General features: G+C 45.7%; 1 protein-coding gene across 6 annotated transcripts in view; it reads right to left on the reverse strand.

The window, feature by feature from the left end:
- LOC137425570 (plasma membrane calcium-transporting ATPase 2) overlaps positions 1-21892 on the reverse strand; it is a 211145-nt gene that overhangs the window by 125979 nt on the left and 63274 nt on the right. For all 6 annotated transcript variants that reach the window (XM_068114130.2, XM_068114134.2, XM_068114133.2 and 3 more), the window contains exon 3: positions 2400-2597. In XM_068114130.2, coding sequence (XP_067970231.1) covers positions 2400-2597 — 198 coding nt within the window. The remainder of the gene's footprint in view (positions 1-2399; positions 2598-21892) is intronic.

The raw sequence follows: 21892 nt of genomic DNA on the forward strand, positions 1-21892 counted from the left end.
AAAAACAAAGGTTCTGTAATATTAACAGTGAAATAAAGATTTGTGGAGACCAAATACTTTTGTGAATTTAAACTTTTTAAAGAGAAAATTGTGAGTTATTTGAAAAAGGTTCAAGGGTGCCAATATTTTTGGCCATTATACCAGTTCAAATCCTCTGGGTTGCAGTCACACACATTCATCATGATGGGTTCATCTTCAATGCAGTCACACACACACATACACTCACATCTGGGGTCTGCTAGCAGGCACGTAAGACATCGGCCATTATAAAGCTTGCAGTGTTAGTGTGAGAAATCTCTGTGGATATCCTGGAGACTCAATAGCTCAGTGGGCTATCACCGTGTAAGTGATGAGGTTCTTGGGTTCGAGTCCCAGGTTGAGTAAGAATTTTTCACACTCGCCCCATGCAGGAATTTACTTCCTGTTTATTAAATTATATATATATATATAATTATATATATAAATATACTGTATATTTATTTATATATATAATATATATATATATAATCGGGAGATTAAATCAGACGTGGGCGTAGCTTCAGGACGGTCGATCTTTAATTTTCGACAAGCTTTCGACCAACAAAGGTCTTCTTCTTTGTCGTCCCCAAGTTCAGCGGAAGAACTGGGTAAGACTGGGTTTAAGAGTATAAGTATGTGTATATATATATATATAGTATATACATACAGACAGCAATACCCCGTTTTGCGCCATTTCGACCTATGTCAAATCCGACTTTATGCCAATCTTCCAGAGTAAATTTCAGTTCAGTGAACGTCATTATGTGCGACTTTACGTCACTCCTACATCACAATAGGAGGATGTGGAAAAAAAAATTTTCCTTAAAAATATATTTAAAATAAATGAAATAGTACATGAATTAACAATAAAAGAAGCTAAAAAACAATTTAAAATACAATAAAAAGCACATTAAAAAGATTTTTAAAATGTACGTACAGTATACTGATTGTACGCGTAGCTGCTGGTTCTCATTCAAAACAAAGGCGACGCCATATGCATTTTGTCCTGTGTTGCGGTCGCGTGCTTGCTTTGCCTTTCGCTGGTATTTTTGTGATTATTCCTTTACTGTGTAAAGGTTCCTTTGCTGTGTAAAACAACCAACGTAACATGGCAACGGCGAAACATGACGATGCCGGCTCGGACGACCGTCCGTGGCAGACGTCACGTCACGTCACCGTGCAGAGTGTGCAATGTCCGCAACGAGGTCAGGCCCCATGGCCCATGTGAAACGAACGACCGTGTCATGCCTCGAGCCGGGTGCCTCGTCAGGCACCTCGCCGGCATCTGGCGTCGACGAACCGATCGACGTGTACATGTGCACATGTGCATGGATTTGCAAATGCCTGCCTGTACATCGTCATTTCTGCGTATATCGCATCGTCCAAAAAAAAAGAAGCACGCAACTTCGGCCGCTCGAGGAAAGACGGGGCACGCCTACGACTTGGAGGCGAGCGTCGATCCCCGGGGCGGCCGGGTTCACGGAACCCTGAGCTCGTTCGTTCGTCACAGATGACATGACACGACCACCGGTGAAACTGCTCGGACACGTTGGGTAAAGCACGCCGTGGTGAAGCGGGCCGCGGAGCCACTCGGCACACAAGCCTGCTCACGGTCGACACGTCCGTGCCGGTCACCCCGTTCGAGGAGAAGACCCGACCGATAGAAAACAACGGAGGGAGTCCCGACGGGGAGCGGCAAAGATTCAGGGCGAAGCTGCAGCCTCCTCTAGTTATTTACTCCAGTTTTACGGTGTTTGTCTTCATTTTAAGGCATTTTTAAGACATTACGCCCGGTTTACGTCAAAAACCGAGTTACGTCACGGCTTATCGAACCAATTAATGACGTAGGCCGGGGTATTGCTGTATATATATATATGTATGTATTGTATATATATATATATATATATATATATATATATATGTATATATCTATGTATGTATGTATGTATGTATGTATGTATATATATATATATATATATATATATATATATATATATATATATATATATACATATATACACACACACATTGTACTGTTTGGTGGACGTTGGCAAAAAATAACTTTTTGATGAAAATGAATTTCCATGTTTTTTCTTGCTTCACTCTGAATATAAAATTTGATTATTATTTTCCATCCTGGTCATTACCACAGAGCAGTGCACATTATTTCAATTTTTCAGAAATCATGAGAGAGGTTTCTGTTGAGTTTTTTTGGATGCATTCATTATACATTCTTTAGTTTTCTGTGACATTGCAAAAACAAAAGAATTAACAGACCTTCATTTAACCCATGATAACATCAAAATCATCCACATGTAAAGTTAACGACATTTATTATTCTTTAGAAACAAACATCCGCAAACATTTGTGCCTTTGCATACCTTCATTGCGTTTTCCTTGAGGCTTATAGAAAGAAAGGCCTAAAGATAATATGGCTGCCACTTCCAGGATGATGAGTGTTACATCCTGCAAGGCCTCCCACACCAACTCCATGAAAGACTTTGGCTTCTTCGGTGGAATCAGGTTCTTTCCAAATACCTGCCTGCGCCTTTCAAAGTTCTTGAGGTCCCCTGAAAGTCCTGTAATCAGTTCACCAAAATCAGTCATGTCAAAACTTTCGCAATCATTCTTGTGTTCTGAAGAATTCATGGGCACTGTATGTCTCCGAATGAGTAACATCAATGATCAATGGCAATATATTTAAATTTTTCACATTTGTTTTTATGAATCTCATGAAGCTGTAGAGCATTGGTTTTCATTTCCTTTCAATTGAGATGGTACTCATGGCATCACCAGGAAAGTGTACACAAGTTCTAGGTACCTGGTTATGTTCATCATGAAACACTAAGATATAAGAATTGTAAAATAAGCTCCAGTACAGCTTCCCCCTTTATTATACTCATGTAATTTTAGGATGCAGAAGGGAATATGCACTTAACAGCTTGTTCTCAGATACAAAACATTATCTCTGTGTGTTTATTAATTAATAATAATAAGAGAAGGTTATATGTTGTATTTCATGTCCGGCATGATGGTGCGGAGGTATCACACTTACCTCTGAGCTGTCCACCTCGGTTAGGTTCTTGACCTGACTATAAACGATTGGATTGGTGTTTCACAGGTGGGGTGTTGGATCACAAATTGTGCCGTCACTCGGATAGCTATAAATCCGGGTGTCCAGACTAGTAGGATTAGCCGGTGGACCTTAAAGATCCAAGGGTGTCGTTCATGAAGAGTGGGCGATTTATCGTCAGCATCCTGAAAATAAATTACAAATTTCTGCCAAAATCACATCCAGTTGAACGTCAGGGCTGGATGTGCACTGCGGGTTCGTGAAAGACTTGGGCCAAAAGCTCTACCCGGCCGACTCCACAAGAAGGGGGGGGGGGGGGGGGAATTGGTGCAGTTAAATAAATTGTAGAGCAGTATATGTGCTGCACGGCATCTTTACGACTGGTTTGCAGGACGAGAATGTGAGAACGTAAAGGTTTGCTTTTAACTATCGTGTAAATTTGCAGCAAAGGATATTAATAAGGTTTTATGCAGAGGATGAAATCTCTTTAATGTTCTTGCGTTTCTGCCAGTTTGGTGGAATCATTATATTTGAAAGTATCCACATGTGTTTGTTAATGAATGTGGGAATTTGGGATTTCTCAATAAAAGGTGTTACAGATGTTCTTGTCTGCCCGATGATTATCCTTGGATCTCACAAGAGAAAACGATCAGGCAGAATGCAAACGGAGATGCCTTCATCCGAGCTGTGTGAGCTGAACAGGACGGTCCTTTGCAAGTCATCTAACCTGGGCTTCATTGCTGAGGAAATGAAATATGACTGCAAACTACTTCCCTGATGATTTCCAGGCAGATGATGCATCACATGACAGTAAGCAGATATTCAGAGGAGATTCCAAGCCAGCTCTTCTGCTTGCTTATGTTCATTGCGAGATTTAGAAGCATCCAATGGGAGTTTCTGTAATAGTAAGTCATTGTGTGCCGGTGGTACCCTCGCCAAATTCTAGATTGCTTGCTCCGGCCAAGCGGCCTTACCCACTACTTGGTTCCCAAGACTTCTTGGTAGGAAAATAATACAAACATATTTCGAAGAATAAAATAAAAGTGTCAATGCATACTTTGACAAATCAAAAGGAAAAATGGATTTATTCGTAATATATATATATATACACAAAGAATTAAGTTAAGCACCCCCCCCGTTTTTTTACAACCTCGCACATTACAAGTTTGTTGTCGTCAAAACAGTGTAATATACCCATGATATTGCTATATTTTCTGGAGAAGTGATATTATGGTCACATAAAAACATAACAATCATGCCGTTTTCAATATTTTATTCTGAATAATTTAAGGTGAAATTTTTTGGGAATTTTAGGCATATTTTCACCTCAATTTAAGTATGGAGCTATAGGTCCATCACGGACAGTGTGGATGACGTTTATGTTTTCTAACGTACAGTCATTGTTCTGAGAAGACCTCTAGCGATCTTTGCGTCAATAACGTGTGTAGGACCCACGTGATCGGATCACTGACTCAACCCTACGTCTCATAGACCCTGTAAGCCGTCGTATGCGTTGCTGTGGCAGGTTGAACCCCCTCGAGCACGTTTGGGACATGTTGGGACGACAAATTGCGAAGATGGTCCCTCCAATAGCCAATCTGGATGAATTGGAACGTGCATTACATCGGGAATGGAACAACCTGCCACAGCAACGCATACGACGGCTTACAGGGTCTATGAGACGTAGGGTTGAGTCAGTGATCCGATCACGTGGGTCCTACACACGTTATTGACGCAAAGATCGCTAGAGGTCTTCTCAGAACAATGACTGTACGTTAGAAAACATAAACGTCATCCACACTGTCCGTGATGGACCTATAGCTCCATACTTAAATTGAGGTGAAAATATGCCTAAAATTCCCAAAAAATTTCACCTTAAATTATTCCGAATAAAATATTGAAAACGGCATGATTGTTATGTTTTTATGTGCCCATAATATCACTTCTCCAGAAAATATAGCAATAACATGGGTATATTACACTGTTTTGACGACAACAAACTTGTAATGTGCGAGGTTGTAAAAAAACGGGGGGGGTGCTTAACTTAATTCTTTGTGTATATATACTGAAACGCAAAAGAAATGTACCACCTTTGAAACCTTTAAATATCAACAATAACACTGCGTGTAGTAAATGTGTGAACTTATTTGTGGACAATAGTGTCCTCACTGTCAGACAAAACGGTCACGGATGGTCACTTGAACCTTCAATGGTCACTTCATAGCACAGCTGTTGAACAGCCGTTTTGACTGTCAGTGATTAGCCAAGGGGTACAGGATGATTTTAATGAGCTGCACGTGATGTCTTGATATTGGCTTTAAAAAGGCCAGTGCAAAATGGGCATTTCAATCAACATGCCACGATTGTCAAGGGATCAACGGCAGCGTGCCCTGGGCATGCTGCAAGGCGGACTGAGCTACCATGAGGTGGCACATCGCCTTGGCTGTTCACACCAGACGATATCGGCCCTGGTGGACAGAGACACCCTCCACAACTCTGCAGATGACAGACCTCGATCAGGGAGGCCAAGAGTCACCACTGCAAGGCAGGACAGGCAGATGGTCCGAAGTCACCTGCGGGATCGATTCCGTCCAGCATCCCGCACTGTGGCAGAAACTCCGGGGCGTGCAAACCCACGGATCTCCAATGATACTGCACGAAGACGACTGCATGACTATGGTCTGACTGCCAGAAGAACATACAGAGGCCCCGTGATGACGGCTGCCCATCGCCGCAATCGACAGAGATGGTGCCAGCAGCATCAGCGGTGGACCTTGGCGCAGTGGAATGAGGTCGCTTTCAACAATGAGTCAAGGTTCTGTGTGGACAGTCCTGATGGGCGTGAGCATGTCTGGAGAAGAACTGGCGAGCGATATGCCGATTGTGGCGTGCGTCAAGCCAACAAGTGGGGTGGCCCAAGTGTGATGGTGTGGGCCGCCATATCAGGCCGGTACAGGACGCCACTGGTGGTTGTGGATGGGAATCTTAACGCCCAGCGGTATGTGGTTAACATCCTGCGACCTCATCTGCTGCCATTCCTGCTAGACCACCCCGAACTGAGAACCTTTCAGCATGACAACGCTCGTCCCCATGTTGTTAGCTTTACCACTGCATTTCTCCAAGGCGAGAACATCAACACCATGCAGTGGCCTGTGCTCTCCCCTGAACTGAATCCCGTAGAGCACCTGTGGGATGAGCTTGGGAGACGCGTAGTTGGCAGGGCCAGGACACGGGCAGAGCTGCTTCAGACATTGAGGACTGAGTGGGACAGAATCCAGCAGCAATCCATCCAAAGACAGGAAGGCAGTATACGCCGACGATGCACTGCCTGTATCCAAAACAATGGTGGCCACACACGCTATTGAAAGGGGACTGACATTGCAACCTGTGCTGTTCTGTACTGTAGAACAAACTGATGAGATGCTGTATCTTGGTCAAAAACTTGACATGTCATCAATAAAATGCCAATGTTTCAATGAGCAATTGTTGGTTTGTTTTATTTTGAACTGTTACAATTTTATTACATTTCAAACAAGTGGTAAGTTTATTTTGCGTTTCAGTATATATAAACACATATATATATATATATATATATATATATATATATATAAATATAAATATATATATATTGTAACGATTTTGAGAAGTGTAACGGGTTTTGAGAAGTGTAACGGGTTTTGAGGAGTGTAACAATTTTGGAGGAAGGGTAACGGATGTGAAGAGTATGGTTTTGGTATGGTAACATCCTGGTAATGTAAATAATGGTCGCAGCCGTCCTCCTAATTAATTTCATAGAACATACACGCAGGTCACGATATATCTTTTAAATAGTGTATTTCCTTATTCCATGTAGGCTAAGTATGTGTTTTCCACTAGATTGACTTTGCATTGTATCAAACAAAATAAGCGTAGGCCCTTCCAATTTCCCCAAAACCTCCCTTCCATTTGCCTTCCGCATTTTGGTCGGTTTTTCTCTTCAACCACCATTGGCCATGAAACAGGGTCGGAGAAGAAAGGCGTGTCTCCACCTCGTCAGAAGAGGGCAGGAGTGAACCGGCCCTAACAGCCAATCAACACCGCGGTGAGTGACCCGGTAGGCGTGCCCTCGGAGCCGGCGGCTTAATTCCGCCGGAGGTGATAAAAGCGAATGTAAGGAACTGCTTTACGGAGAGGCCTTGAGAGATACGCTGGGGGATGACCTGGAAGAGGAGCGCAATCCACCGCAAGCCCTACCTACCTGCCTGCAATATCCCCTGTCGTTGGAGAGACGCGCTGAACGGAGGGAGACGGCTCCACCCCAGGAAGAGGAGCAGGTGTGCCGAGCCAGCGCGTGACGGCCGCGGATACGCGACGGAGGTTTTCCCGCCAAAACCGCGAGGGGTTGAAAGCTGCTGCCTCCGACCTTGCCTTCCTCTCAAGCAATCAACCTCGAGCCATTACCTGCCTGCAATATCCACCGTGTGAGTGTGAACGTCCTGTCCTACTCGTTTGTCTTGGGGATTAAGTAAATGAAATAGAATAAGTTAACAATGCACTGTGTGACTGCTCTTTTCCATCTATTGCTGTAAATAATATTGGTCGCTCTAAAATATTGCTTGTGTGTGTATAATAAATCTGTTCTTCCTCCAAACTCTGTCTTTCTTCTCTCTTCTTCTCTTTCGGTCGCTTTAGAGGTTTCCCAATTGAATATCTGTAGCGCGATTAGTCAACGTTCGGTTGGAATCGGGTTCTAATCGGGGAGTAACTGTTCGGACGCGGTTAAATACACCACCGCTCGGTAAAATAACATCCAAAAACCGTGTCCGTAACAATTGGTGTCGGGGAGTGAGATCGACCCGGAGCGCGCTGCACGCGCTCAAAATTATAAAGCGGACGAAATTGTGTTGTTTTATAAAACCCGAATTTTGAGATCGCGCCATGGACAATCAAGGCGATCGGATGTCGGTGGGGGAGATAGACGGGTTAGGGGTAACCCAGGAACCAGGGGAAATGTATGTGGAAGAAAGGGAGGAGGAGAGCAATGAGGAGGCGGTTGAGGGGGTGTCAGACGCGCAAAATGGCGTCCTCGCGCACGTGGGTGTAGCGGCACCAAATTTTGCCACGCCCGCGACCGTGGTAGCGCCCCTGGTGGATTCAAACCTTTTGTTGCTACAAATCGGGGCCCTTATGGACAAAATGAGGGACGAAGCGAGGGCTAATAGTGAGCGATTAGAGGGCCAAATGGGGGTAATGGGAAACCAAATGGGGGTAATGGGGAACCGGATGGATGCTCAGGGTGAGCGATTGGAGGGCCAAATGGGGGTAATGAGGGACGAAGCGAGGGGTACCGGTGAGGGATTAGAAAAGAAATTTGAGGGATTAGACAAGAAATTTGAGGGGTTAGACAATGGGATAGAAGGGGTGAAACATGGGTTAACGGGGGTGGAAAACAGAATGGCTGCCCAGGAGAATCAGTTAGAGGGGGTGAAAAATGGGTTAATGGGGTTAGAAAATAGGATGGAGGACAAATTGCGGGAAATAGGGGAACAATCCGCCCGGGAAATCGAACAGATGGGGAACCAGATGGAGGAAATACGACGAGGGGTGAGTGAGGAGGTCTCGGGGCTACGCGAGGAGGTAAAGCGAGGCGAAAAGCGTATAGAGAAAGAAGTGAGAAATAATACGGCTAAGTTACAAGGGGGAATAGAAGATCTGACGGAGGAGGTGGAGCAGCTGACAGAGGGACAAACTAAGTTAGTGGAGCAGGTTCAAAAGAACACTGCGGTACTAGGAGGGTTAAAGGCGACACAAAAAGAAATTAAAAACGAATTAATAGCGACGCAGAGGCAATGTCAGATGGTACGGGAGGAACTGACAATGAGGGTGGAAGAGGTGACAGAAGCAATGGAGACGAAGGACCGGGAGGTAAGGACGCACGTAGAAACGGTCACGGTAGCCTTAGAGGACGAACTTGAGGAGACGCACCGAGAAATAAAAGAGGTTAAACAAAAATTAGAGGAAGTGGGAGAAGAGGTGAGTGAAATTAAGAAGGGACGGACAGAAACTAAGAGGGAGATAAAGGAGGAAGTCATGGAATATGTACAAGGTCTGTGTTCAAATCATGATGCGGTGCTCACTAACCAAATAAAAAGTTTGCAGGTGGCAGAGGAGGTGCGACGAGGTACGGAGGTGAGTGGCAATGTATATGATGTGAGGAAAGCTTCAGTCGGCTTGGGGATTGGTTTGGATCCGGGTGTTCGTGAAAGGCCGTTGGTGAAGTGTGTGACAGGTCAGGTGTGCGAAAAAAGAGGTGTGCGAGAATGTCCGACCATGGGGTGTGTGAGGAAAAAGTGCACGCCGAGGAGTGAGTGTGCCGTCAGGAGTGAGCCGGTCGGAGCGCGTGTGCGAGGGAGCACAGGGAAGCGCGGTGTGGTGAGTGTTACGAAGGAAGTAACGAAAAAGTGTGCGCGGGAGGATGCGCGAGAAAGGTGTGTAACGGACGGGTGCATGGGGAAAGCGCATGCTGTCAAGAGTAAGGGTGAGTGCGCGACCGAGAGTGGAGGTGAGAGTAGTGAGAGTGACAAGGAGAGTGAGTTGGTTGTGACAGGTGAGCGAGGATGTACACCTGGGATGGAAGGATGCACACCTGGAATGGTAGAGCGTGTGTGGGAAGGCACATTTGAGTTGGTAGTGAGGCACGTGGTTGGGTGTGCGAATGAGAGCACACCTGTGATTGTCACAGAGGAGGTGACCGAGGAGGGGGCGCGAAGCGGTGTATTGGTGAGGTGTGCGAGCAACGAATGTGTGCCAAAGTGTTCGGTGGTCAGGTGTGTGACCAAGTCGGTGAGCGGAGTGAGTGTACCGAGGTGTGAAAGAAAAGGTACGAGGAGAATGGGAACGGCTGCATGTATGAGCAAGAAAGAGGTAGCGTATGCATGTAAGCCTGCAGGTGAAGCGTCGACGGTAACCGGGTTAAAGGTTAGGTCGACTTTTAGCCGGATCGGGCCCTCGATGCGTGCCGGGCTTCGCGTGCCGCGAGAACCAGCGGAGATCCGAGCCACGGCGGGTTCGAAAGGACCGCCGTGCGCGATCCACGCTGGGCCTCGCGTGGAGCGGCCGCGTCCGGGCTCCACAAGGCGGAGCGGGCAGCTCGATAGGAAGGGTCGTCATGGCGACCACTTTCTATTGAGACGTGCCGGCAGGTCGAGATCGGGACATTGGATGGCTCCACGCCGAAGTGGTGCATGGGATCTCGGCCCGGGTAAGCCTCCGCCCCTGCCCCGAATGCGGGACGTATCCAGCCGCTGGCACAAAACGACCCGCGTTCATTGCTCGGCTGTACGAAGCCGGGCTGTAGATGTGAATTGGCGCACCGAGAGGATGTAATAAGTAGACGGGTGATAGTGATAGTGATTTAAAACGAAATTTAGAAAAGTGAATGGAATTGGCAGTAAATGGAAAATTTTTGAATTGTTGGATTTGGACGAACAAAATTGATAGTGAGAGATGCCCCGCTGTGGTGGGATGGCAACTCTGTCATCCCTCACAAAAAGGGGGGGCAAAGGAGCAATAGTTTATGGGGTGTATGGCAGTGAAAACTAGCCCGGGTGGGTTAGGTTATATTGATAGGGATCTAGAGAAGATGACCTTAGGTGACGTTAAGTTTAGTTAGTGACTGATACCTGTAGTGGGGACGCAGGTAGATTAGTGTGGATTATAATGACGTGGGAGCGCAATAGTTTAAAGGGACGACTGGGAAGCGCAAGTTTCAGAGGGGAGAAGTTAGCTGAGATGATGCCGTGTGTGTGAGGATTGAACAGGTGAGAATTGAACAGGTGTGATTGCACAGGTGTGCAACTGAACAGGTGAATGGAGCAGTGTATGAGGGAGTAGTGGTGATTGCGTGTTGTGTTGACCAAATGGTCCAGGAAGAGGAGGAGGGTGCAGGTGGCACCAGGTAGGATTGCACAGGTGTGCAACGACAGGTGAATGAAAGACAGGTGTATGGAATAAATGGTCTGGAGGATTGGAATGGATGGTCGTGGAGTGAGAATGGTGGAAATTGTGGAGTGGAGTGGATGGTGCGAAGGTGTGAATGGGGGAAGAGTGGACCCCCCATCACGGATACCCGGGGCGGGTAGTGTAAGAGTTAGGTAGAGGGTACAGGTAAATTGTGGTTGGATATTGGCATCTGTGGTGCGGTTGGAAGAATGATGTTTGGATGGGTGCATTAGTGTTGTGGAAATGGCTGGGCGTGTAGCCTGTTAGTGTGTGTAGTTGGTTTGGGCACTCCACCACTGTAAGGATGTCGGCCAGGTGAGGCCGCAGGTGGGCTCTGGGAGCCGGTAGTAGTTGTTGTGGATGGGGCCCGAGGATCCGGAGGACGGACCCGGGTAGCCCAGTGCCAGAGGGCACCATGGGGTGACAGAGCCAGGAGAGGGGCTGTCCCCAGTTAGTTAGGTTAGGGTGAGGAGCTAGGTAAGCTCGGGTGGCAACTACAGTGGTGGAGGTGTGCAGGTGGGTAGACCTGTTGGGAGAGGTACACGTCGCAGCCCAGAAATTGTGCTAGAGCACCGGGAGATGAATCGGGGGAGTGAGACCCCAAATTGAGAAGCACCACAGTTTGGCCAATGGGAATTGGTTATTAGAACCCCTAGTGTAAGAGGGCCAATGGTTTGGCCAGAGAAAGACCCCGGGTAGTGTAAAGTGTGTTAAAATCATTTAGAGGATAGTTAGGATGAAGGATCTCCTCGCACCATCTGCATCCACTCACCTGAGGTGACAGGTACTCCACACCATGCCATGTTTTGATTATTTTTTTTTATGATGCAAATGTTTGGATTGTGAGACGCATCATGACGTGGGTGTGACATTGTGCTTTGTGATTCCATCTCTTCCTCCTTATGAGGATTGATGATGAATTTGGTGATGGCAAATTTTGAAGTAAAGGGATTGTGGTGACGAATTTGGTATAAGGGAAATATGGGGAAGACGTGACAGTAGTGACGAATTTGTAAATGGGTAGATTTTGTAAATATGGGGTAAGAGCAAGGGTAGTGTAGGTGACAGGGGGGTGACGTACGGTAGGGACGAGCTTTCTCACTTCGCCCTCCGTATGCATTTCACCTTGCATTGCCTTGTTTGACGTGTACCCTTGTGACCTTACCCCTCGCTCAATTGTCTTTCTTTTGTCTCCCACATGACCTGTGCACCATTGGGTGCCGAGGGGAGCGTGCGTGAGGTGGCCATTGTGCGCCCGAGATTCCCAGAACCAGCACGCATTGCGTTGATGTACCACTTTATGGACCGCTGTTCGGCGGCCAAGTACCACTTGATGGACCCCAGGTTCTGGGGCAGAGCACCTCTGTTGGAGACCGGCCATAGTGGCCAGGGAATCTTGCTTGCGGACCTCGGTAAGGTGGCACCTATGCCAAACAGGTGGACCACCCTTAGTTGGCCCCTGAGGCCCTAAATAATAATAAAAAACGAACACAAGTTGTGCTTTTTATTATGTCCAAATAGGCCGCATGAAGCCAGAAGACGTCAGGAAGAACATCGGCCCAGCAGACAAGGAGAAGACCACCACCAGTTGTTTTGTTGTGTTTATTATGAGCCATGGTGACTGCGCACCGAGTGGTGCTTTGTGGTGCTTGTGGTGCTTTTGGGTGCTTTTGGGTGCTTTGGTGGTATTGGTACTGGTGCATCGATGCAATGCGTGCTGTCTCCTCCCTCCCAACAGGAATTTCTTTCTCTTGTTCCCTAAAAAGAAAAGAAAAAAACACACAGGTCCTGGGTTGCGTTGTAAATAAGAAATCACGTCATTGTAAATAATGCTCCCCACCGCAAATGTATAGTTTCAGAATAATTCCGTAATTCGGTTAGCTGTGGGCTTGAGTCTGTTAGACAGGATGCAATGCAATAGGGGGACATACTTATTTGTGTTTTAAAATTGTCACACTCAGGGTCAGGTTAATTGTAGAGGGAATTACACCTACATGTCACACTCAGTTAAGTCTAGTAGGCCCGAGGACGTGCCTGAAGAAAGGAGGGTGCAGTGTAACGATTTTGAGAAGTGTAACGGGTTTTGAGAAGTGTAACGGGTTTTGAGGAGTGTAACAATTTTGGAGGAAGGGTAACGGATGTGAAGAGTATGGTTTTGGTATGGTAACATCCTGGTAATGTAAATAATGGTCGCAGCCGTCCTCCTAATTAATTTCATAGAACATACACGCAGGTCACGATATATCTTTTAAATAGTGTATTTCCTTATTCCATGTAGGCTAAGTATGTGTTTTCCACTAGATTGACTTTGCATTGTATCAAACAAAATAAGCGTAGGCCCTTCCAATTTCCCCAAAACCTCCCTTCCATTTGCCTTCCGCATTTTGGTCGGTTTTTCTCTTCAACCACCATTGGCCATGAAACAGGGTCGGAGAAGAAAGGCGTGTCTCCACCTCGTCAGAAGAGGGCAGGAGTGAACCGGCCCTAACAGCCAATCAACACCGCGGTGAGTGACCCGGTAGGCGTGCCCTCGGAGCCGGCGGCTTAATTCCGCCGGAGGTGATAAAAGCGAATGTAAGGAACTGCTTTACGGAGAGGCCTTGAGAGATACGCTGGGGGATGACCTGGAAGAGGAGCGCAATCCACCGCAAGCCCTACCTACCTGCCTGCAATATCCCCTGTCGTTGGAGAGACGCGCTGAACGGAGGGAGACGGCTCCACCCCAGGAAGAGGAGCAGGTGTGCCGAGCCAGCGCGTGACGGCCGCGGATACGCGACGGAGGTTTTCCCGCCAAAACCGCGAGGGGTTGAAAGCTGCTGCCTCCGACCTTGCCTTCCTCTCAAGCAATCAACCTCGAGCCATTACCTGCCTGCAATATCCACCGTGTGAGTGTGAACGTCCTGTCCTACTCGTTTGTCTTGGGGATTAAGTAAATGAAATAGAATAAGTTAACAATGCACTGTGTGACTGCTCTTTTCCATCTATTGCTGTAAATAATATTGGTCGCTCTAAAATATTGCTTGTGTGTGTATAATAAATCTGTTCTTCCTCCAAACTCTGTCTTTCTTCTCTCTTCTTCTCTTTCGGTCGCTTTAGAGGTTTCCCAATTGAATATCTGTAGCGCGATTAGTCAACGTTCGGTTGGAATCGGGTTCTAATCGGGGAGTAACTGTTCGGACGCGGTTAAATACACCACCGCTCGGTAAAATAACATCCAAAAACCGTGTCCGTAACAATATATATATATATATATATATATATATAAAAAAAAAAATATATATATATATATATAAATATATATATATACTATATATGTATATAAATATATATAAATATATATAAATATATATAAATATATATATATATATATATATATATATATATATATATATATATATATATATATATATATACACATACATACACGAGGGGCAGTCAATAAGTATCCTTAAAATATTTTTCACAACTTGTTTATTGCGTTTATGTGTGTAACAACTGTGTTATTTTTCAACATAATGTCCATTGCGTTTTTTCCAGCGCTTTACTAAGGCCTGGATTCCTGGCCATCCGATGCACCAATAGGCCCACCCCCTTCCACCAGGTATATCTGGGAGGAGGTAAACAAGGCTATTACTCTTGATAAAGGCTAGTGAAGGCCCAGTGCACGCCAGGTTGCTGGCCGAAGCGTTGAGTTAAGACAAAACTATAGGTTGGAGAACGGTAAAATGGACGTTTTGGATATAATTCCCAACCGCCGTTCATTACTTGATATATACATATATATTCGTAATGTATGTACAGTCACATGAAAAAGTAAGTACACCCCATGTAAAGTTTTGACTTTTTCAACATATTTCAACATACAGCTATTTGATCTTCATTTCAACAATATTGACAGATCAAGGTGATATAATATAACAAATATCATGAAACATTTACATTTTGTAGTCCATTGTATAATTTAAATAAACATAAATGCAAATTTCGCATGTGGAAAAAGTAAGTACACCCAACATTTATCACTACTTCAAATCCCTAAAATTAGAATCAGATGCACCAGCTCAGGTGCAAATGATGAGAACATTGTTAGAGAGGATCTTGGAGGAAACTGTCTTATTTAAACCTCAGACATTTAGTTTGGTTTGCTCTTTGTTGTTGAATTGTGTGGTGTCACCATGCCTAGATCAAAAGAGCTCTCTGAGGCCTTCAGGAAGAAGGTTATAGATGCCTCCGAGTCTGGGAAGGGATTTAAAAAGATCTCCAAACAATTTGAAATCAATCATTCGACTGTCTGGAAGATCCTCTACAAGTGGAGAAGATTCCAAACAACTGGCAACTTGTTCAGGCCAGGCCGCCCCAGCAAGTTCAGCCCGAGACCAAACCACAAGATGCTGAAATAAGTCTCTAAAACGCCCAGAATGTCATCATGGGACCTACAGGTAGCTCTTGCCACTGTTGATGTCAAAGTGCACAAGTCTACCATAAGAAAGAGGCTGCACAAATTTGATCTACATGGGAGGTGTGCCAGGAGGAAACCTTTGCTGTCCAGAAAGAACATCAGGGCAAGACTAAAGTTTGCCAATGAACACTGAGGCAAAGACCAGCACTTCTGGAACAATGTGCTCTGGACAGATGAGTCAAAGGTAGAGCTATTTGGCCGCAGTACGAGAAGACATGTTTGGCGAAAACCAAAGACAGCATTTGACCACAAGAACCTGATACCAACTGTAAAGCATGGTGGTGGAAATATTATGGTTTGGGGCAGCTCTGCTGCATCAGGGCCTGTGCAGCTCACCATCATAGAATCCACTATTAATTCTTCATTGCACCAGAGGGTGCTTGAGGATAATGTGAGGCCATCTGTCGGAAAGTTGAAGCTCAACCGAAGGTCGACCTTGCAACATGACAATGACCCTAAACATACCAGTAAATCCACCAAGGAATTTTTTTTTTTTTTTGTGTACAAGATCGAGGCCCGTGAAAGAGCGAACATTAATCACACAGAAAGACAAACCGACACATAAAACATATAACATCGGGAACGGTAGACAAGATGGGGAGAGAGGGGGAAGGACACAAACACAACATTTGAGAGCAGGGACCGAGAGACATGGAGACATCGAGAGATCTGAGAGAGGGCGAGGGCTTTGGGGGGGGGGGGGGCATGGGAAGGGGGCAGTGGGAGAGGTATAAAACATATGGACACTGCCAGGACTTCCAGGAAAGAAGTTAGAATTTCAAACAAGGTGGATCTGGGGTGAATTAGCGGGGGTAGAAAAGATCAGGGTTTTGGATGGGGGAAGATAAGAGATGGTGTTGAACAGCTGTTTTAAAGACCTGGAGGGAGGAGTGGGATTGAAGGGAGTGAGGGAGTTTGTTCCAGAGGCGGGAGAAAAGCGGAATGAAAGAGTGAAGGTGAGCAGAGAGCCGAGATTTCGGCAGTTTAACCATCAGAGGGTTGCTGGCAGATCTTGTGCGACCTGTAGGAATATTTGGGGGACAGAACACAGAGAGAGCTGGGGGTGCAAGGCCGGAGAGGAGTCGGTAGAAGACAGAAAGACCACCTACCTGCCTGCGGTGAGTGAGTGAAAGGCCCTCAGAGATAGCTTCATCGCGGGAGATTCCAATAATTCTGAAAGCTTTGGTTTCAACAGCGTGAAGCCGAGCTAGGTGTGAGGCAGGAGCACCGGCCCATAGGGGAGAACAGTATTCCATTGAGCTGCGGATGAAAGCCTTGTATGTGGTGAGGAGCTCAGGTGTGCCGAGGAAGGACTTCGCACGACGGAGGATGCCCAGTCGGCGACTGGCTTTGGAGGCCAGCTTGGAAATGTGGTTTTCCCAAGAAAGATCATGGCAGATAGTGAGACCCAAAAGCTTAAGCGACAGAACTTCTTGGAGAGGATTGTTGAGAAAGTAGATGGGAGGGTTGTCCAGTCGATCTTTTCGGAGAGACATAGTAAGAGTGTGAGATTTGTCAGGATTGAAAGACATGTTCCACTTGTTTGACCAGTCTGTGATTTTGTCCAAGTCTTCAGAGAGTGAGGAGGCTGCAGACTGCCGATCTGAGGGAAGAGGAATGGAGCGGCAGAGAGTGAGTCATCAGCAAAGAGATAGAGCGGATTTTCAAGAGAGTCAGAGAGATCATTGATGAAGACCAGAAAAAGCACGGGGCCCAGAACACTGCCTTGGGGAACTCCAGCCTGAACAGGAAGAGGAGATGAGAGAAACCCATTCAGGGCCACACGTTGACGACGACTAGAGAGGAAGTCCGCCAGCCATGCGTGGAGATTTCCCTGGATACCAAAGGAGGAGAGTTTGGTGAGCAGAGCGGGGTGCCAGACCGTGTCGAAGGCACGTGATATGTCGAGGGAGACAGCTCTAATTTCCTGTTTGGCATTGAGGACCTCCATCCATTGTTGAGACAGCAGAAGCAGCATGTCCAGAGTAGAGTGACCTGGTCTGAAACCAAATTGATGATCAGAGATCAAGCCATTGGAGAAGAGGAAAGATTTCATATCCGAAGCAATGATGGATTCCATGACTTTGCTGATAATTGGGAGAAGGCTGATTGGTCTGTAGTTGCTAGGATCTGTTTTTGCACCTTTTTTGTGCAAAGCGGTGATGTTGGCTGATTTCCAAGCAGATGGCAGTTGACCTTGAGCAAAAGAGAGGGTGAAGAGAACAGAGAGAGGGTGAGATAGAGCAGCAGAGCAGGATTTTAGGACCCGTGGGCTGATGCCGTCGGGTCCAGTTGCAGAATCAGAGTCGAGGGTTGACAGAAACGTTTCCACCTTGTCAGGAGGAAAGGACACGGAGTCCAGGAGCAGCAGGGTACGACTGGGTATGGTGGGTACAGAGGGATGGGTTTGGGACACAAGATTTAGAGGCAAACACAGAGTTGAGGCATTCAGCTTTTTCACGTGCGGAGTCAGCTGTGTAGCCGTTTGAGGTAAGGGAGGGGATGGAGGGGGAACAAACACCAGAAACGGATTTGACCAGACACCACCAGGATTTGGAAGAGGGAGACAGATAAGAGAGTTCGGTCTTGAGAACGGAGAGATATTGTTTCCTGGCTCTCCTGAGGGTGGACAGTGGACACACACTTGTTTCGGCTTTGTTAAAGGAAATGAGATTTCCTTCCGTTGGATTTGCTTTCCAGGAGACGAAGGCAAGTTGTTTCTGGGCAACAGCCTCACCACAAGATTCCGTGTACCATGGATGGGAGGAAGGGTATGACAACTGAAGACGAGATGGGATAAATCTTTGCATGAGAGAGAGCAATTTACTTTGGAAGAATTCCCAGGATGAGTTGATGTCAGAGGTGGTAGAGATGGGAGACCAGTCCAGATGATTTATGGCTGCTTGAAGACCATGCCAGTTGGCCTGAGTGAAATGCCAGACTCGTCGACGCTGAGCAGGCTCCCTGAGGATGGTCAGAGAGATGTCCACTTTAACAAGGACATGATCAGATGATCCGATTGGAGCAGAAGAGGAGCAGCAGACATTTTCAGGGAAGTTAGTCATAACCAAGTCCAGAAGAGAAGATGTTCCGTTGACTGAGATCCGGGTGGGGAAATTGACAGATTGTGTCAGTCTCAGTGAGTCGCAGAAGTCCTTTGCTGAGGAGCCATGGCTGGTGAGAGAGGTACCCACACCCAGCCAACTGGCATGAAGACAGTTGAAATCACCACATATGAGGAAGAGAGAGTTGGGATGAGTAGATAGAAGTTGGTCCTGACTGAAATTCCTCAGTGTTCTCGTCCTCAGTGTTCATTGGAATGGCTGAAAAGAAAGAAATGGAGGGTTCTGGAATGGCCAAGTCAAAGCCCGGATCTAAATCCCATCGAGATGGTGTGGAGGGATTTGAAACGAGCTGTGCTTGCAAGAAACCCCTTAAACATCGCACAGCTGAAAGAATTCTGCATGGAGGAGTGGGCAAAAATTTCTCCCAGTCGATGTCAGAGACTGGTAGACAGTTATAAGAAACGCCTACTTGAGGTTGTTTCTGCCAAAGGGGGCAATACCACGTTTTAGAGCCAAGGGTGTACTTACTTTTTCCACATGCGAAATTTGCATTTATGTTTATTTAAATTATACAATGGACTACAAAATGTAAATGTTTCATGGTATTTGTTATATTATATCACCTTTATCTATCAATATTGTTGAAATGAAGATCAAATAGCTGTATGTTGAAATATGTTGAAAAAGTCAAAACTTTACATGGGGTGTACTTACTTTCTCACGTGACTGTATGTATATATTTATATATATGTATATATACAGACTTGGCATTTAATATGGAATATTTTTTTTGTGGGGGTGAACTTACTTTTCAAGATGTCTTAGAACCAAAAGTTCATTGGAATTATGTTGAAATTATTCTAGATTTTGTTAATGTGACCTTTAAAAGAAACAAAAACCACATTTGACATTTTGAAACAAATAAATTGATCCTTGAAAGTGATGTAAACTGATATCGAACTCAATTCATGGACAGTACTGTGTTAAACTTCTGGACGTTTTCCAGAAGTATCTCTTTATTTTGCACATTAGCCAAATTTTTTTTGAAGAAAAACAAAAGTTAAATTACGACTGGGATTATGGACAGTAAAATTACAGTTCAGTACTTCGTGTAACCCCCACGAGCTTTCAGGAGAGCACGTACACGTTGAGGCATGCTGTTCACGAGATTTGCCAAGGTTTGGACAGGAATCGCTTGCCATGCAGTGACAATAGCCTGCTGCAATTCACGCACAGAGGTCGGCTGCTGGTCCAAGTGGTCGATTTGACGCGTTAATTCTGCCCACAAGTTCTCTATCAGATTCATATCCGGGGACATGGCAGGCCACTCCATATGCTCTACACCACGGTCAGCAAGAAAGTTTTGGATCATGCGAGCACGATGAGGCCGTGCATTGTCATCTTGGAAGACAAAGTTTCCTCGAAAGGCTGCACGAGCAAATGGAAGCAATGTTTCTTCCAGAATGGCCCTGTACTTGAACTGGTTCAGGTTTCCATTCAGAACAACCAGGTCAGTTTTGCCCCCTGCATGAAAAGCAGCCCAAACGGTCACCCCACCACCTCCAGCTTGGACCCTTGGCACTATACAATCTTTGTTGTCGGCTTCATGCACTTGTCTGTGCACTCGGACGCGGCCATCTTGACAATGGACCAGAAATCTAGACTCCTCACTGAAGATCACGTGATTCCAGTGTCCTGGCTGCCATTGACGGTGCTCTCCGGCCCACTGCAATCGGCGCTGGCGGTGTTGTCTGGTCAGGCGTGGCTTTCTCAGGGGCCGCCTGGCACGATAGCCTGCTTGAACCAGTCGTTGGTTGACTAGCCTTCTGGATACAGGCATATTTGTCAGTTGCTGCCACTCAGCCCTAAGCTGATTAGCTGACTTGGTATGGCCATTGCGGACTAACCCGTGCAGCTGGAGATCATCCCTCCTTGTGGTTCTGCGGGGACGTCCTGGCCTCGGTATTGGAGTAGGGACACCCCTCTGAGCATTTCGTTTCAGGATCTTTGACACCTGACCTTGAGTGATGCCATACTGCCGAGCAATAGCACGCTGTTTCATGCCGTAATTTCGTAAAGCCACCACTCCATGACAAACAGTATTGTCGAGTTGCCGGACCATCTCCAGAGGAAGCGGCAATAACTTTTGGAGACGTGCAGCAGTTGTTTTCCACTAATACAAGAACGCAACAACCCTTGTATACCCGACTGTGAAGCCAATCATCAAATGCACCTGTCCGTACATTTTTCCACGCCACCTGTGATATAATCCTGTTGCTGACTTCTTGCTGCGACAGACAATCAGTGACATGGTTCTTTTAACAAATAAATTACCAAAGTGTAAAACACACTCACCAGATTGATATACTGAGTTAAGAAAGTAAATCCAAGTCAAGACAAAAAAATATTCCATATTAAATGCCAAGTCTGTGTGTGTGTGTGTGTATATATATATATATATATATATATATATATATATATATATATATATATATATATATATATATATATATATATATATATATATATATATATATATATACATACATACATACATAATAATCTATTGGCCTGAGGAAGCCTGCTGTGAAGCAGGTGAAGCATTGCTTATTTGCTCAAATTTGAGGAGTAGATCTCGTTTTTTACTTTCTGGTTGGAAGCACCTCCTTCTTTAAGATGTGTAATCCCAACCACCCCAACCTTTTACCATATATATATATACAGTATATATATGTATATAAGATTAAGAATGGTCTACCTCAAGGCTTACAACCATGAGTCCCAAAATACATTAAAGCAGGTGTCTTACGAAAGCAATTAACGCCCGTGCTGCCAACTTACGGACCGTTTGAGGCACAGCGCTGTGCTCTGACACTTTCAGAAGCTCCCCAGATATCCGGCAAGAAACACCATGTTGGGTGTGTCCACCATAACCTGGCAGAGCACTCCCGACAGCTTTCCTTGCAAGCAACATAAAGGTTGCTTGCTGATCAAATACTCTGTGCTGTCTTGAGTAATTATGTATTTACCTACTCAAGGACTGAAACAACAAATTGTAGTGAGTGACATTTTGCCTATGTGACCTATTGTACACACCTTACAAAGCCTTAGTTAGGCCAATAATTCCTCTTGCTCTTAGCTTCCTTTTTTAGACATCATGCATGAGATCACAACGTGGATGCCTGCCCGATGCAGATCAGAAACCGTTATTTTGGACCCAATATATACCCCCCTTGGCCTGTGCAGGTAATGTTGAGGTGGAAACCAAATCTGGGGGGGAAAGAGGTTTTATTGTGA

The sequence above is a fragment of the Myxine glutinosa genome, chromosome 4, assembly GCF_964187855.1.
Source record: "Myxine glutinosa chromosome 4, kmMyxGlut1.1, whole genome shotgun sequence".
Lineage (NCBI taxonomy): Eukaryota > Metazoa > Chordata > Myxini > Myxiniformes > Myxinidae > Myxine > Myxine glutinosa.